Here is a 17,794-nt window from a genome sequence, read left to right on the forward strand (position 1 = left end):
GACAGGCATTACACAGGAAATTCTGTACTTATATTAGTGTACAAAATAAAACCAAAATAGCATTAGTTGCCTTAATTAAAGGGTTATGTAATAGTGCTGCATCTACTGTGGTTACATTCAGAAATGAGAAAAAGTGTTTTGAGATGAGAAAATCAATAACAGAACCACAACAAACCTGAGCACTGCAGAGGTGAAATGCAAATGTTACTTGAAATATACTAATTGCAGGTGACATACAATGACATATTTTTCACTTTGGTATCACACTGCCATGTGATTTAATCCCTTTTGCCATTTGGTTTAAACAAATGGAAGTGTGATTCCCAAGAGGAAAAAAAAAAACTTCCTCTCTTTTTCACTTCCACCAAGTACCCCAGAGGCACTGATGTCTTCCAGCAGAGCATGAAACGCAAGTGTTTTGTGGTATGGAGAAAAGGCAAATTTGCTGTTATATGTTGCAGAGTTAAAAGTAAGATCTTAATTGTTCTAATGAAGGGATGTGATTTTGAACTTGGAAGATGAGGGTGTTGATGTTGCTCAACTTCATGTTCTTATATATTTCCATTTAATTTTATTCTCATTGTAACTTACATTGAACACTGAGTGAGCTCTGTGCTCACCTATATAGCCATTCCATGCTAAGAGTAGAAAGCATCCGTTGAACACAGAAGGGGCAATCTGGAATTAATTGCACGTTCTCAGTGTGGCATCTGCTCAGTTAAAAAAGACAAAAAATTGAAAGTACCTCAAAATATCACACCGGCTAAGGAGGCTCTCTGATTAACAGGGAGCTCCACAGGTCATGTCATCCTTTACTTTTAAAAGATTTCCCTCTTTCCCTCTTCTCAAATGAAAGAACAACAGAAAGAATTTTTTCACTGTGCAGGACAAACAGTGAAAAAAAGGCAGTATTAAAAATATCATGAAACACATCAGCAAAACATTAAAATAGGCTGAAAAGGATCTTCACATGCCATTCTGCAGGTGATAAGGGGTTGGCTTGTCATTGACTACAAAGGATGCTGTTTAAACAGGAGACATGTAAAGTGTGTGCTATATGGGGTACAATTACATTTCCAGCTCAGAAGAGGAACAGTCAGATGTACTCAGAAGAAGTTATTTCATCAACATGTTCTTTCAGTATAGAAATTGATTCACAATGGTCACGTATGCAGAAATGCGACAACTTTTTTTTTGGGGGGGGGAGGGTGCAAGGAGGCCCTACTCAATTTAAGAGGTAGTCCTCAACACGGGATCCCATTAACCACCTCCAGTGCTGGCAACAGCCACGGCTCATCTGAGTAAGTCCATGAGTTAGAGTTCCAGTGCAAACAGCCTGTATGTGACAGGCCTGTACAGCATTGTTCTCAACCTCCCTGATGCAAACATAGAGGAGGTACTTCCATACAATGTCATTAGGCCATAACTGATGTTAAGATAGCCTGTCATGGTTTAGCCCCCGCCAGCCACCAAGCCCCCTACAGCTGCTTTCTTATTCCCCCACCAGCAGGACTGGAGAGAGAGTCAGAAGGGTAAAAGTCAAAAAACTGACAGGTTAAGATAAAGACAGGTTAATAGGGAAAGCAAAAGCCACACAAGCAAGCAAAGCAAAACAAGGAATTAATTCACTGCTTCCCATGAGCAGGCAGGTGTTCAGCCCTTTCCAGGAGGGAAGGGCTCCATCACACAAAGCAGTGACTCAGGAGAACAAATGCCACTCCAAACATTCCCTCTTCCTCTTTCTTCCCCTCCCATTATATACTGAGCATGATGTCATATGGTCTGGAATATCCCCTTTGGTCAGTTGCAGTCACCTCTCCCAGCTGTGTCTCCTTCTAATTTCCCATACACCCCCAGTCTCCTCGCCAGTACACTCCTGTGGCAGTCCAAAAAGGAGAAAAGGCCTTGGCTCTGTGTAATCACTGCTCAGAAATAACAGAGGCATCTCTGTGTTATCAACACTATGTTGAGCACAAATCCAAACACAGCCACTGTGGAGAAAATTAACTTATCCCAGCCAAAACCACCACACAGACAAAAAATGTACTGTTCTAAACCTCATCTAAATTACCAATGGAAAATCAAAGCAAATGAATCTGATCTACAGTATTAAGAACAGGTTCAACCAAGCAACCACCATTAGCACAATTTACCTTTAGAAATAGGAAGGAAACTCCATATAAAGAATAAGGAAAGACAATGGAGTTATAGGATACTACACATTGTTTCTGGAATTTTTGGGTTTTTTCTATTGTAAATTAAATATCTTACATGTCTAGAAACCACTCACTTTGATGGAAACCACAATAAATTGGTTATTTTTCTAAAATCAAACTATCTAATTTGTTTATATGCATATATGTACAAATTTCTGTCCTTTAAAAAATATTAAAATTATATTATTCAAATTGAGTCCTATTTTTGCTCCCTAGTTTTGCATTTGGCTGTTTCTGGACATTACAGGTTTTTGTACATTCCCCATAAAGATTTAAACTGTGTTTTTCACTATACCACACATAAAGATCCTTCATGCTAAATGTCTGAGGAAAAAACCCTCCCTCAATCCAGTGCAGTTTTCCAGTTCTATCACTTTTCAACTCTATTTCTGTAGCTACAGCATCTGAATAAAAGAAGTTAAAGGTAGCATCAGCAAACAATGCTGTTCACTTCAAAGTTCAAAAGAATTAAAATTGCACTGATTCCTGAAATCAAAGAGGTGAATTCACAGGTAAATCCTAAGGCATCACTTCAGCTAGGTAACCTGACATGTCAATAAAATGCAAGAATAATTTATTGAATTCTCCATCTAGTCTGACACAAAACCTATACTTCCCGATTCCCGAAGCCAAAGTACTTGTCTTCTTTCATGCAGATAATTTCATAACCATTAGTGTAAAGCATTAACACATTTTTCTTTCAATCATATTTTCCTCCTGTTGACTGACACACCTTTTCTAGAGAGTGTACTTGTGCCAGTTTCAGCTTTGTGGGAACTTGCCTGAAGGTCTTTGGTATAGTTCCCTCCCATACACATAAAACAATGATATATAATCATGATGTTACCTATGTGAAGAGACATATGTCTTACCTTAGAAAATATAAATGGAAAATTATGCACTGGAGGAATGTAACCGTTTCCATTTGTGGATATTTATGAAGTTTAATTGAATAGTACATAACATAAGGTAGAATGCAGTGTGATTAACTCCTTGGAAATATATTCAGGTGGTGCTTCTCTATAAATAATTTAAAGGGTTTTTTGACAGGGCAAACTTCTTACAGAATGCCTAATAATTGTGGGAAAATTAATCAAATAAAGAAATTCCTTGTGTGTACACAAAAAACTTTAAATATACATTGAGTCTGGCATGTATGTATGTGGTATGTAGACATATACAGTAAACCATACTCAGTATTTGTTTCTTAGTTCTATTTTTACTTATTATTTAGAAATGTTTTTTGAAGTATGATTACTAAACTTTACAAATAAAGCTGGTTGAAGAACGCATGAAAACGTTATGAAACATTCACCACATGAAAATATTAAAAGTTTCAGCTAACTTTCAAATATTTTCTAGTCTTTCATTGGATCTCAGCTGGTTTTCCTTCACAGTGATCAGAACTGACTATATGCTGCAGAGGTGTAAGGAAGTGGAGGCACAAGGTCAGAGGTCTTAAACTCTCCTAAACTCTCTGGGGAAAAAGCACAGCCAAAAATACCCAGCAAAAAGAAAATCAGCTTCCTTGTATGAAATGTTTGTAGTGTTCAATTTGATTCACATAGCTTAGGAACAAGCTATCTACTTAATTTTCATGTGCAGAGCCATTTCCTAGGGCTTTGTATGCCATCTGTCTTTTAGGGGGAAGTTTAGAATTCTTCACATTCCCCACTCCCTGTGGAGTGGCTCCTGATGCATGACAGAAGCAAGTCTGAACCATGCAGTCTCATGCACTGCACAATCAGAGCATAAAGTACTTGTCACCTGAATCACAAATGCAACTTAGAGTGTGATGGTACATCCCTCTAGGGAGAGGCTTCCAGCCCTGCCTGCTCCAGCAGTGCACTGGTAGGCTTGACAACATCATCTGCACCATGAGGATGCTGCAAGGATTTGCTTCACTCCTTTGTATAAGGCACCTTGTGGCACCATGCAGGCAGTAACTAACTGCAGGTTTTACTGACATGAATTAGCCAGAGACTTATACTAGCCTTCTAGCCTTTTGGGCAGGCTTTGTAGCCAGTGCTGGTCCCCAAGCTGCTGGGACTGCCTTGGTGCCCTGTTACCAGGGCAAGATAAGGATGTCTACACAAGATGAACTGACAACAGCTTAACACAAAGCTGGTCCATCGTAGGTGTCTTTATATACAGAAGCTCCCCCAGGTTATCTTAAGATCAGTGCAATTAAACTGGTACAAGCCAGTTTAATTAAACCAGATTCTCTCATGTGGGCTCAACAGAAAGTATTGGTTAGCTTGCATCTGAATGTTTGCAATGCAAGCTAAGATACTTTTGAGAAGCTTAAACCCACATATGTGTTCCTTTTCAAATTTGCACTAGCTTAGCTAACCTATCACTAAAATGACAACTTCAGTCAAACTAGAACGAGTTTCACCAGGCTAATTATTTAGGCATTTTTAGAAATATTAATCTCTTTTACTAATCAGCTTGGTTTGCTGATTTTGGTGATGTGACTAGTCTGCCCTACCTTTGATTATAAAATGCTATTTTGGCAACCCATGTACCAAGGACTAATAAGGCTGTGGTGGATGCCTGCTTAATACATCACAAAGAATACTAAGGCACAAGTTCCTTAATCAAGGCTCTAAGACAATTAAAATCCATTAAGCCTGTGTATGTTTTCAACTCCTAATTCTGCTGCCCACTGGCCTTTGCTATGACCTGCCCTGCACAAAGCTGGTGTGAAAGCAGAAGTTATTTTGCACTGCCAGTTGCAGAAAAAGGGGAGCTCAGGTACTGCTGCAGTGTTGACTTGCCATGTTTCCCCTGAGTTTCACAACTGTGCAGGAAAACCCCAGCAGATTACTTAATCTATTACACCAAAAGTGCACCATTGTCCCCTAAGACTTTTAGCTGTTGTGTTTTTACATGCTGCTCTACCTCTCACACTAATGAAAGAAGTTCGATCAAAACTAACATTGTGCAACACAAGAAATAAATCCCAGACAGTTTAGAGTTTCTCATTAGTGTATTTTTAAGTATTTCAAAGAATTTTCAATGCAATGCAGTGCTCAAATAGGCAGCCTCTTCCTCTCATTTTGGTAGCCACCATCAATAACTGCCATGCAACCTACATATCTTTGGAGGTTCTGGTAAAATACAAGAATAAAGAAAGGTAATGCAGAAAGAGCTATTTTTAGTAACACAGCTTATTGACAAAGATTACATTATCCCTTAGAAGTGATATAATTTTTCTGTTCACAACTAAGAGTCTTTCAAGATATTTTTATTTTTCAATGAAGAAAGAAAAGGGTACTTGAACACTGATTATCATTCTAGGATGGTAAATCAAGAGGTATTCTAACCAGAAATCATGAAGTAATGCACACATGCTCTAAAACAATAAAATGCACTTGAAAAAAGAGTGACTTCAGCTCACAGAAAGAAAAAAAAAGTAGCATTGGAAAAAGATTTGCAGAGAACAAAATTCTGAGTACTGTTACACAGACATAAATAGGAGTTTTGTGGGTTCTTACAAAAGTTTTCTGTACTTCTGTTCTGCTTTTTTTTCTCATCTACCCTCAAAAAGCTTGCATAGAGGCATGCAATTGTTTTATCAAAATATATTGCTTCCACCAATATCAAAATGTCTTTGTTCCTAGAACTATTCATCCTGAGAGATGACAAACCGCTCATACTACTTCTTAATTAAATAAAGTGTTAATTACCATTTTTAAAGGAATCCTTGTTGTTTTTGCAGGAAAGAGACACGTGCTGGTAAGGACCAGTGGATTTCCACAGTGCACTGGTTAACGCTGGCTGACAAGAAGTGTCCATTTTGAGGTCCACCTGATTTTCACTAGTCCTTGCTACATCAGAATTTGAGATATTCAGCCCAAATACACCATCTTCATAAACAAGAGAAGAATCTGATCTGTCGAGACTCCTTAAAGACACACATACTACAGCTTCATTGAAGTAGAATTCATTTTCACCATTTAAGCTGTCCAATTGATTATGTCCCATTATCTGCAGAAGGGGGGGGAAAAATAAAAATAAACAAAACAGAGAACAGCATTTTCACCTTTGCTGAGCAATAGAATCATAGAATCACAGAATATCTCAAGTTGGAAGAGACTCATAAGGATCATAGGGTCCAACTCCCTGCTCCTCACTACCTGAAACTAAAGCGTATGACTGTGACTATCATCCTGAAGAATCCTTATACCAAGATACATAAAAGTAACTGCCACACAGAATGAGAATTCATAGCAAATAGTCACCTAATTTGCCAGACATTAACCTCAAACGTGATAAATTTGATGTGTGTTCAGGAATAAACAGCAATAACTTAGCAGATCTTGCCTTAGCTCACCTCAAAACAAGTAATAATTGCAAAATAACAGATAATGAAGGACTGCTACTGCTACTGTGATGCACTGAGCTCTGACGACTTCTCTCAGAGGGTTAATATTTTGCCTTACGGATGAACAAGGTACCACTTCACATATGTAAATCTGGGTGCTCTGCAATCCAAAAATAACACTGTGCCTCACATAGACAGGTAATCACAGAGAACAGGACAGCAGCAGTCAACCTAGGGATGATAAACAGCTTTCAGCAAACAAGCCATGGCTCCCAGGGGCCGAAAATGCAAATCCTGCAGACCCTTTACCTGTAGGTGTTTGTTAAGGCCAAGATCACAAAAAAAGCAGGAGTAGCAGTGTGAGTTACTGCAACATTTGGTCACCCAAAACTATCTAGGTTCAGTATCATAAAAAAACAGTGGACTGGCAAAACTGGCTGACTGGCAACCACTCAGCTATCTCTGCTGCAGCAAGGAGTATGGTAGTGGAAAACACAGGTCAAAGACAATCTCAAGAAACAGCTACAAAGCCACACAGTCTACTTGAAATAAAAATACAACTAGTCTTACAAATTAAATACTAGATTACAAGAACTACCACTGTCTGACACTCAGCCTTTAATAATTTTGCCTCTCTGTGCGATCCTGCATCAGGCAATCAAGCTTCAGCTTCCCCTCCTCAAAAGATTGTGGAAATCGCATCCTTTAAAGCTGATGGGCAAGTTCAGTTTTGCTTTCATATCCACTTCTTAAGCACTGCCAAACAAGTCAAAGTGGTACCACATCCTACACTAGTAAAAAGTGTCTGCTGTTTGGCCTGGCAAGCATGTATATGGCTAAGTCATGTTCACAAGTGTCCATTTTTAGGTCCACCTGATTTTCACTAGTCCTTGCTATATGAGAATTTGAGACATTCAGCCCAGAGGCTAGATGAAAAGGGGGAGGTCAGAGGCCAATCCTTCAACCCTCATGCAGACACAGGCTTAGACACCAAATGGTCTCTGCCTGTTATGGGTGCCAGCTGAAAAACTATGGTGGTGATGGCCTGAAGAAAGGCTCTACAGATTTTCTTGTAAAAACATGAACGTGAGGGGAAAAAAGAAGCTGTTTGGGTCAGTGAGCTTTCAGTATATGCAAAAGCCAGACAAAATGTTTTGAATTTCAGATGCTTTAGAGAACAGTAATGGAAACCAAGACTGTACCCATTGAGGAGGGGATTAGAGATGAGGTCCCACCTGGCAGGTGAGCACCAAGACAGCTGCCTTCAGAGCCAGACTACCCTTCACCTTCAACAAAAACTTCATTGTTTTTAGTGTTAAACCCTCAAGCAGCTTCAGAGCTACTTTAAATTGCACCCCCTAATAATGACCATCTCCAAGGATTTATGCTGTCAGGGATGGAGCCACATACCAACCTCTTCCCCTGAGGGGCTGCTTGTTTCAGGGGAACAGGACAGCAAGGCCTGACACATGGGGGTCACAAGAGCTTGGTGTTTGCTACTCCTGGAGGTGCTCCTTTTCTTCACTGGAGACAGTGCTGTGGTCCAGGAACAAGGACAACAATCAAAAACTTCACTAAAAGCCATATATGCCTAAGCATTATAACATTTTAGCTTTCCTACAAGATACAGAGACACAGTGTATCTTGAAAACACAGTAGCAAAACAGAATCAAGCACAGATTCTCACATTTAAAATTTCTGTTGCCTCAATTTAACGAACATCAACCTTGGTTTTTGTAGGGCATCCAGCTTAAAATCACAGAACAGTTTGGGTTGGAAGGGATCCCTGAAGGTCATCTAGTCCAATCCCTCTGCTCAGGCAGGGCCAGTTGCCCAGGCCAGTGTCCAGGTAGCTTTTGAATATCTCCAATGATAAAGAGTCTACAATCCCCCTGGGCAACCTGTGCCAGGGATCAGTCACCCTCAAAGGAAAAAAGTGTTTCCTGATGTTCAAAAGGAACCTTCTGGGTTTCTGTTTGTGCCCATTCCCTCTGGTTCTGTCACTGGGCACCACTGGAAAGAACCTGGCTCCATCTTCTTTAGACCCTCCATTTAGGTATTTATATAGGTGAATAAGAACCCCCACTAACAAGAATCATTTCTTCTCCAGCCTGAACAGTCTCAGCCTTTCCTCACTGAAGAGATGGCCCAAACATCTTTGTGGCACTTCACTGGACATTCATCACACCTTCTCTCCCACCTCCACCCCCTCTCCACCCCATAGCTCTTTCTGGTACTGTGGAACCAGACTGAACATAGTAGTTCAGGTGGCCAGAGAAGAGAAGAAGGATCCCCTCACTTGACTTACTAGCAATACTTTGCCTAATGCAGCCCTGAAGACCGTCTGACACCTTTATATCAAGGTCATGTTGCTTGCTCATGTTAAACATGGACCCCCAGGATCCGCATGTCCTTTTCACAGAATCAAAGAATCATTAAGGTTGGAAAAGACCTCCAAGATCACTGGGTCCAACCTTTGACCAAACATCACGATATGGTCAACTAAACCATAGCACAAAGTGCCGTGTTTCCTGAACAATTCCAGGGATGGTGACTCCACCATCTCCTTGGGCAGCCTGTTCCAATGCCTGACCACCCTTTCAGTGAAGAAATTCTTCCTGATCTTGAGGCTATTTCCTCTTGTCCTGTCACTAGCATCACTGGGAGAGATGCCAAACCTTCACCTTGCTACAACTTCCCTTCAGGTAGTTGTAGAGGGTCAAGCCGATTTCCATGTGGTGTAGATCTACTGTGCCTGGGGTTGCTCCTTCCCAGGGGCAGGACTTTGCACTTTCCCTGGTTAAACTTCAGGAGATTCAAAGAAAATCCTTGGATATGCCTGAATCTCCAGTTTCCCACATGCTCACTTGTTACATTAACAACCAACAAAACCCAAGACGTACTGGCCTATTTATCAAGGCAAGTCTATAAGTCTGCAATCAGGGTTACAATTACAGTGGGGAACCACATACCTCATTGACCACTCTAGATGAAAACAGGTTGCTTTGTTGACCATGCTTCCAGTGCCATAGGAGTTTCTTCTGCATTTTCACATTTTCTCTTTCTCTCTCCACCATCTTCTGGCCCTCCTGGAGCCTCTCCAGGCTCTGCTGGTACTCCTGAAGCTGCAGTGCCAGTCTCTGTTGGCTCCTTTCCAGCAGCTCCTCCTTGCACCCACACTCTTGCTCCCGCTGCCCCAGACAGGCCTCCTGTGCCTCCCGCTCCCGTTGCCGCTGGTCACATTCACGCAGCCATCGCTGCTGCTCTTGCTGAAACTGCTGCTTCAATTTGTGTATGTTGGCCAGTTCCACCCTTTGCTTTTCCAGATTCCGATATTTTTCTTGCTCCAAAAGGACGTTTAGCCGAGAGCTATGGCCCCCACCAGTCTTCTCATTCTCTTGCAGGAGTAACCTATGGAGCTCTCTGTGGCTGTCCTGGATAGCCAGTGCTGCCTAGGTCCCACAACCAAATCAGACACAAATGTTTAAATATCAGCATTAATCCATTGCTGTGTTTTTACATAGAATCATTATATAAAAATGCTTCAACCTCTTGTAATACCAGTGCTTAATACTTTTTGGGGGGTAATTCCTCAAGCAAGTACAAAATATTCTGTGATCATGCCTTTACAAAGAGCTATTTCTAGCTCAACTGTTTCGAGTACTTTTAACATGGTTCTGGTTTACACTTAGTATTACTACACATGTTTATGTTACAGCTGTGGATATGCACTTCAGTTACAGCTGGGGTCCTGTTCTGTTAGAGGATATTAAAACACATAGAAAAAATGATTTTTCATGGGTAAAGAGAGCATTAAGGCATTGGGAATGCTATACTCACCCAAGTATTCCTAATGTGCCTTAAGCACATAAAACCATACCATTTCCAGCACAGCTCACTCCAACCCCAAGGCTCTCCTTTCTAACCTGCAGCACCACAATCTAGTTAACATCAGTCTTACACCTGCCAACAGAGCCATGTCACCAGGACCATACCACTACACACACCTGATCAAGGTATCAGTACAAGCATAATCTGCAGTATAGTAGTAATTTCAAATCTGAAGTTTCTATTTTACAGTCGAGGGCTCTATGTTCCATCCTTCACAAGAATGTTGTGACATTGCTTGCATTAAAGATTGTGACACCCTCCAATAACACAAAAATAAATAGCTGGGATTAAGAAGAAAGAAAAGCAAGAAAGCCCTAGATCTGCTGAAGCAGATTGCACTGTCTATCTTCAAGAGCTGGCATGGGAATCTATTTCAGCAGATATTCCCAGAGAATTCACACACCCCCATTGCCCCATGCTGTTCACCCCAGAAAGTTTTTAACTTTATGCAATGTGCAATCCCCACTTTCTTTGGTTCTCCCTCCAGTATTAGGTTAGTTCCAGTGATTTGTAAACAGGGTAAGGACAGGATCCTCTGCTTGTTTCTCTGCACCTTACTGCCAGTTCATGGTCTGAACAATCAAGGCATGAACCCAAGCCTTATTTTATTATCCCCATTTTTCAATTATTCAAAAATTTTGCCTGAATTACAAGCTTTTTATTTTGCTTTTGCATTGCTTCAATCCACTTAAATTCTAAGCCCAAGGTTTCCAGAATTTTTATGAAATATGCTAATGTCAATAGGGTCTAAAAATTAAAGCACACTCAAATTAAAAATTTAAAATAAAATTATAAAACTGCATCTAAATAAGAAAAAGTAAGTTAAAACATTCAAAGTTAGCATAAAAGAGGAAAACACTTCAAACTAAGGACCTACAGAATATACAAAATATTTAATTGAGATTGAAATATCTAAAATGTGTTGAGTTTCCTATCTAAGTGGTAGAGCCTCTGTTTACTACTAGCCAGAAGAACACTCAAAAGAAAATACTAAAATTTTTCAATATTTTGTACTATAATTTCAGAAATCTGTATGTGAAATGACATCAGTTCAATTAGGGCCATCATTCTACTTTCCTGCTAGATTTTTATACTGTACAAACATCCTTTTCTGGGAGGGAGGCCTGATCTTCAAGCAAGTAAGCACTACTCAGTTCTTAACAGAAACCCACCACTGATGTAGACTAAAAATATATTCTATGACAACTTATGCAATAATCAGTAGAGATCAGTATGCAGCAACGTAATGTCTAAAAGTAGGGCGATGTGAAGACAAATCTTAAGAAGTAAATTATTAAGACTAATTACTCTATAAAGTTAGCAGTGGAATAGTCACCTGTATGCTGTACAAGAGACGGGTTAAGTTCTGGATTGCTTGTACAATCTAGAAAATAAAAGAGAAGGATTTTCAAAGCTTTGACCACTGTGAACTATATAGTTAATACATTGTGTCTGAGGTTTAAATAAACTCACTTCTGTGCCTGTATATCCTTTGAAATTCATACTTCCTTCCTAAAATAAAAATATGTTGCTTTAGAAAGTAGGTTTTAACTTCAAAATTGTATCATCTAGGTAATTTTTTTTTTTAACTAGTGGAGACATTCATATTTCCAAGAAATGCAGTGCTGAGTCAAACCTTTATGTGGCTATGTGAAAAAAACAGAAGCAGTAACCTATGAAGGCTAATAATTCATGAACACTGGAGTTTCCATGGAAATCACTAGAGATTCTAAGCACAACTGTAAAAATAAAAATATTTCATCCACAGTTTTAATCTCTTGTGACAAATGCTACACAGGAAGGACATTTCCATTCATTCTTTGTTTACTTGACAGTTTTGAAAGACAGTAACCAGACCTCTGTATATACAACACAGTAGGTTTAGGTTACTTACAGTAGGATGAGACAGCATGAGACTCTTCAAAAACACAGATATTAACACAGTAAGAAACTAGCAGGAGTCATGTCAGTGGGTTATGGTAAATGCCTTAGATGTTTTGCAAGATACTTGCCCAGTATGTTCTACAAAATGCACTAGCGTGGTTACTACTCTGCCCCTGCAGCAAGGTACAGCCACTTCACACTTCCACATTTTTTCTTTTTTCATAGGAGCAGAGCAGGGTTTGAGGAGTATTTGTTTTCTCTCTGATTCTCCTAAGTTCTCTACTGAGTCTGATTTAACACCACAGAGAGCAAAGCATCTGCTACATTTAGCTGCAATAACCAAAAATGAAGATGAAAAAGGTCAGGCTTCCAAACACAGCTCAAGGCAGACATGCATGGGGGAAAGGGAACACCAGCTACAGCATTTCCTCCACTCCTTTCTCTCACATTATCTCCCTTCAGTATTTCCTTCCATTCCCCCTCCAGATCTTCATCTCCTCCTCCTCATTGCATCCACAAGCCGTAAAACTGCCCAGCTCTGCTATGAGAAACAGCAGATTTTGCACAGATGTCTCTGTGCAGCACAAGGACAGGCACAAAGTAGCTCTGCTTTCCCTTTGCTGGACAGTGAGCAGCAGGCAAGGAGGCAGAGCAAAGCCGAGAGAGAGAAAAAGGGTGATGCTGGAAGGATGAGGGAGTGCACAAAGTAGAGCCCACACACTGAACAAGAGTAGAGTTTCTTTCAGATCTTGAAGCCCTTTCTAATTTGAAAAAAATGTGTAGTGGAGGGAAGCCTTAACTGGCTTTGGCTTGATCAAGGACCTGCAAATTGCCAGCCCCAGTGCCTGTGGTCCTCTCACTGCAGCACTGAAGCACTGAGGGAATGAGGCTGAGGTAGGTTTAGCTGAGCTGACCAGGTGACAGCAGCATCACTGCTGCACCGCTACAGCTTCAGCATATGCCCTGTAAGTCAAGCTAGGAGCAAAGCAATAATTTCAGGTGTTTAACTGTGCTGAGGGCTATCACCGCCTCCCTGCCACTGTTCCCCAGCACCCTGGTTCAGAGACATGAGGACAGTGAGATCCCAGAGCATGTTACATTGTGCTTTGGACAACTCCCACAGGGGTGTGTTTACAAGACAGGAGCAAGGAGACAGCTCCTTGCTCACAGCTACCGGCCTGGGACCTCTCAAGTTTCAGAGGCAACACTCTCCCTTCCAGTGCGTAGTCAGCATCTAATCCCCAAGCTAGAAACTCTTGCTCTGCCTGTCTCAGCTTCTGTTTTCCCAGGCTAGCTGGGCTGAGTCCAGAACTGGCACTCCACAATCCCAAGACTGTGCACCCAGCTACTGACAGAGGGTAGAACAACCATCACCCTGGAAAACCCTTGCCTTGCTTCTTTGCTCATTCTGCCACCTCCTGGTAAGTCTGATTCTGACATGGTAAGATGTGACACAAGCCTTGCCCAAATAATAGACCATAAATAACAGGATAATGACTTGGTGTGGAATAATAGGATAATGACAGGGTGGAAGAGTTGAGTGCAGGTCCCTTCAGCTTTTTGAGCAGGGATAGCTTCAAATAAAAATAGATTAGAGGAGGTTTCTCAAGTCCTTCTCCAGTCAAATCCAGGAAACCTCCAAGGATAGAGACCCCCAAAACCTTTCTGGACAATCTGTTCCTGCTTGCTCATCCTTGAGGTGCATTTTTTTTCCTTATATACAGTCAGAATTTCGCTTGCTGCAGCTTGTAATCTTGGACGCTCATCCTTTTGCTGGGGACCTCTGAGAAAAGTCTGGCTCTATCCTCTTTATAACCTCATTGGCAAAGTTTTCATGTGGAGCTACTGGAACTTTTAATGGGCTCGATCTGAGCCCCTCTACCCTCTATTAGGTTGTTTTATTTTTCTTCACCTAGCTTCTCTGCTCTCTCACTTGGATTTTTGTTTTCAACCCATTGTTTCCACTCACAATCTTCCTTCTCCTTCTAACACAGCAGACTGGTAAATAGGATGATCTAGAGCTCAAAATAAGGCCAGGTTATCAGGAAATTAGTGTATTAGCAAAAGTCTTCCAGATACAGAAAACAAACAAACAAACCCAAGGTTTCAGGCACACAAGCCTCCTTTCAGATCTGATGAAAAGACAGTATGCTAATGCTAAGTAATTCCTTTTCTAGCAAAGCTTAGTTTCCATTTCAAGTTACTTATCTTCTGTTCTTGTCTCTTCCCTTTGTTCCTTTTGTGATCTTTCTTCTCTACCTAAGAACTACTCAATTACAATTCACTTTTTTCCACACAGTAATTCACACTGCTTACTCCAACACTCTACTGCTACATGTAATTTATCATTCCTAATTTTGTCCAGTACTGACTTTTGATCTTGCTTTTCTCCCCAGATCTGCTCATAGAACTTTGAAAAATGGGAAATTTCTCTTCTATTTTCTAACTGCTTAATTTTGTTTTAATTCAAAATTCTGAAGCAAGCTGGTGTAAGAAAACCTATCCTATTTTATGTGCCTGTTCTTTGAACGAAGTTCTTCCAATGCATAAGTCTTCCTTGCATTAGCTGAGGTCTCTGTCATTGCAGGAGACTTTCACTATCTTATGGATAGGAGGAGGGAGTGGAGGGAACACTATTGTCTGCTCCATAGACATGCATCTATTGAATGACAACAGACAAAGAGGAGGCTTTTGAGTGGCCCGAACCAGTGGTTTGAAAGCACTGCCTGTTATTACAACTCCCTGATCTGTAAGTCTGGCAGGAAAATTGTTCTGCAGATTATTTATGATGGCTTTTCAAAATTTTATTATTAATTTCAGTGTCCTCTATTCAACTGAATTATCTGGATCTGAGTGAAATATGCCTATCCCATGCTTTCTGTTTTAGAACAGCCTTTAGATACACCATAAAAATTTGGACAGCATGTACATGCCCAGTGCTCAGAATGCTATGTGCAATGCAGAAAGAAAAATTGATTACAATACCTTATTCTCAAGATTGGCACCTGCCATTTCCTTTCCAACACTGAGATCAATTTCTGATGATTCTGTAGCTTCTTTTATTTCTGCATCTAACAAATAAAGCCCCAAGAACATGTAAAAGAAAGGTATCAAAGCATATCCTGATTAGAAAAACAGAAGGTGGCATCCTTTTTTACAGTTACTTACAGGATGCTGAAATAGAGATTGACATAATTTGGCATCACAAAATGGATTCTAGGCTGGGTAAAAACAAATTTGGAAGCCAGGATGGCACATATGGCTTAATCCAGTTTTTCTACCTTAAAAATTAGCATGATTTCACAGGACTTTATTTGCAATTTTTTGGTAAGAAATTCATGCTACCTTTTACAGCTAAAATTATTGGAATGTCAATCCTGGTTTCAGGCCTCCTGACAAAAAGTAGCTAACCTGGGAAATGGCCTATACCGCAATATAGATTTGCTGTGGAGCTGAGCAACAATGACAAGAAAGTATACCTTCAACCAAGTTATATGACAATTTATACTATTTGAGCACCTGCCTAAAGACAATTTTTATTGTATTATTTGTTATTGATTCTGCCACAGACTGAGAAACTTTCCAAAAAAACAATTTGTTTTAGCACTCTGAATATGTAAAAGTATCAAATTTTACTCACTATCCAGAAGAGATTCCAAGATTTCATTGGCAGTAAATCTATGCTTCACACTTATTTCCTCAATACTTTCCTCTGGTGATCTGTCTGTTTGGCTCACATGTGATGTTATGACAGCTTCACGGAGACTTTCAACTAAAGAGGAAAACATGCTGAATTACAGAGGCCCTGTAAATAGCCCCTTAATGCATAAATCAATGGCATAGAACCATAGAATAATTTAGCTCGTAAGGGACTTTCAGAGGTCTTCTAGTCCAACATCTGACTTAAAGTTGGTCAAACTAAATTGCACTGCTCAGAGCTTTCCAAATACAAGCTCTTAACTCCTCCAAAGATGGTGATTTCACAGTCTCCCTGAGCAACTTCTTCCAGTTTTTAACACCCCCATGGCACATAATTTTTCCTTTCAGCTAACTGGAATTGCAGGTGTTCCAATATCTGACTGTTGCATCTCTCCCAAGTGTTTTTCTTTTATCATCACATGACTCTGCAAAAAACCTGGCTTCTCTGTATTCTCCCATTAAGCAGCTGTGGACAGTAATGAGACCCCCTAAAGCCAGCTACCTCAGCTTTTCTCAGATGTCATGTCCTCCAGCACCCTAGTCATCCTGGTGCCTTTCACTGGATTTGCTCCACTTTGTCAATGTCTCTCTTGTCCAGAGAAGCCCAGCACTACTTCATGGCACCTCCCTCAATTTGCTGGCAACTCTCCTCCTATTGCACCAGCCAAGGAAGCAGTTGGCCTTCTTTGCCACAAGAGCACACTGCTGCCTCATGGTCAATCCGCTCTCAAGTAGGACTTTCAGGTCCACTTAAACAAAGCTGTTTTCTACCTAGTCAGTGTCCAGCCTGGACCAATACATAGGATTACTCCACCCAAGATGCAGGATTTTGCACTTGTCTTTGTAAAATGCCTAGATGTTCCTCTCAGCCCATTCTCCCAGTTTGTAGAGGTCTCTCCAGCACACTAAACATCCCACCTCATTCAATGACAGTCATGAATTTGCTAAGAGTGTGCTCAATCCCATAGTTAGCTATATTAATAAATATGTTGAACAGTACTGGTCTCCAAATCCATCCCTAAGGGAATCCCCTAATAACATGTTACTGGCCAGACATCATATGACTGATCACAACCCCTTCAGCCCAGCGGTCCAGACTGTTTTCCATCCAGTTAAGTGGTTCACAACAGTTCATATGTAAGGATACTACAGCCAGTGCAGGTAATTTGAAGGTCTCACAGATGTCAAGGTAACCAACGTACCCTGTTCTCTCATCATAAAAACCATCAGGCTAGTCAGACACAACTTGCCCTAGATTAATCTGTTAATCTCTGGCTGTTCCAAATCACCTTCATGTCTTTCATGTTCTTGGAAATGGCTTCCAGGAGGATTTTCTCTACCAAGATCTCAGAGATGCTGGTGAGACTGACTGTTTGGTAGTTCCCTATATATTCTTACTTGAAGAGAAGTGTGAGGCTTGCCTTCTTCAAGTCATCAGGAACCTTTCCTGATCTCTGTGATCTTTTAAAGCTGACAGAAAACAGCCTCATAACGACATTAACAAGCTCTCTAAGAAGTCTTGGATTTATCTCATCTCATCTCATGGATTTGTGTATATCTAATTTGCTTAAGCCCTCTGTAATTCTATCCTTCTCTGCTGTGAGCAGTGCTTTATTCTTGCAGAGTCTGCTATTAGCTCAGGGACTATTTTTGTGCTGGAAAATTGTTCCCACAAATTGTCTGCAGTGTAAACAACTGTAAGCTACTACAGAGTGCTGTAGAGTACTGAAATCCAAGACATCATCAACATCAACAATAGCATGAGAGAAAGTGA

At 40.5% G+C, this 17,794-nt stretch overlaps 1 protein-coding gene across 1 annotated transcript in view; it reads right to left on the bottom strand.

The window, feature by feature from the left end:
• Positions 1–17,794, bottom strand: part of ARHGEF28 (Rho guanine nucleotide exchange factor 28) — a 105,345-nt gene that overhangs the window by 11,606 nt on the left and 75,945 nt on the right. The window contains 6 exon segments of the mRNA XM_027635073.1: positions 5,909–6,209; positions 9,519–9,998; positions 11,774–11,821; positions 11,911–11,949; positions 15,307–15,392; positions 15,962–16,093. Of these exon segments, the coding sequence (XP_027490874.1) occupies positions 5,909–6,209; positions 9,519–9,998; positions 11,774–11,821; positions 11,911–11,949; positions 15,307–15,392; positions 15,962–16,093 (1,086 nt within the window).

This window comes from Corapipo altera, unplaced genomic scaffold (genome assembly GCF_003945725.1).
Source record: "Corapipo altera isolate COAL_440 unplaced genomic scaffold, ASM394572v1 61411, whole genome shotgun sequence".
In the NCBI taxonomy this organism is placed as follows: Eukaryota; Metazoa; Chordata; class Aves; order Passeriformes; family Pipridae; genus Corapipo; species Corapipo altera.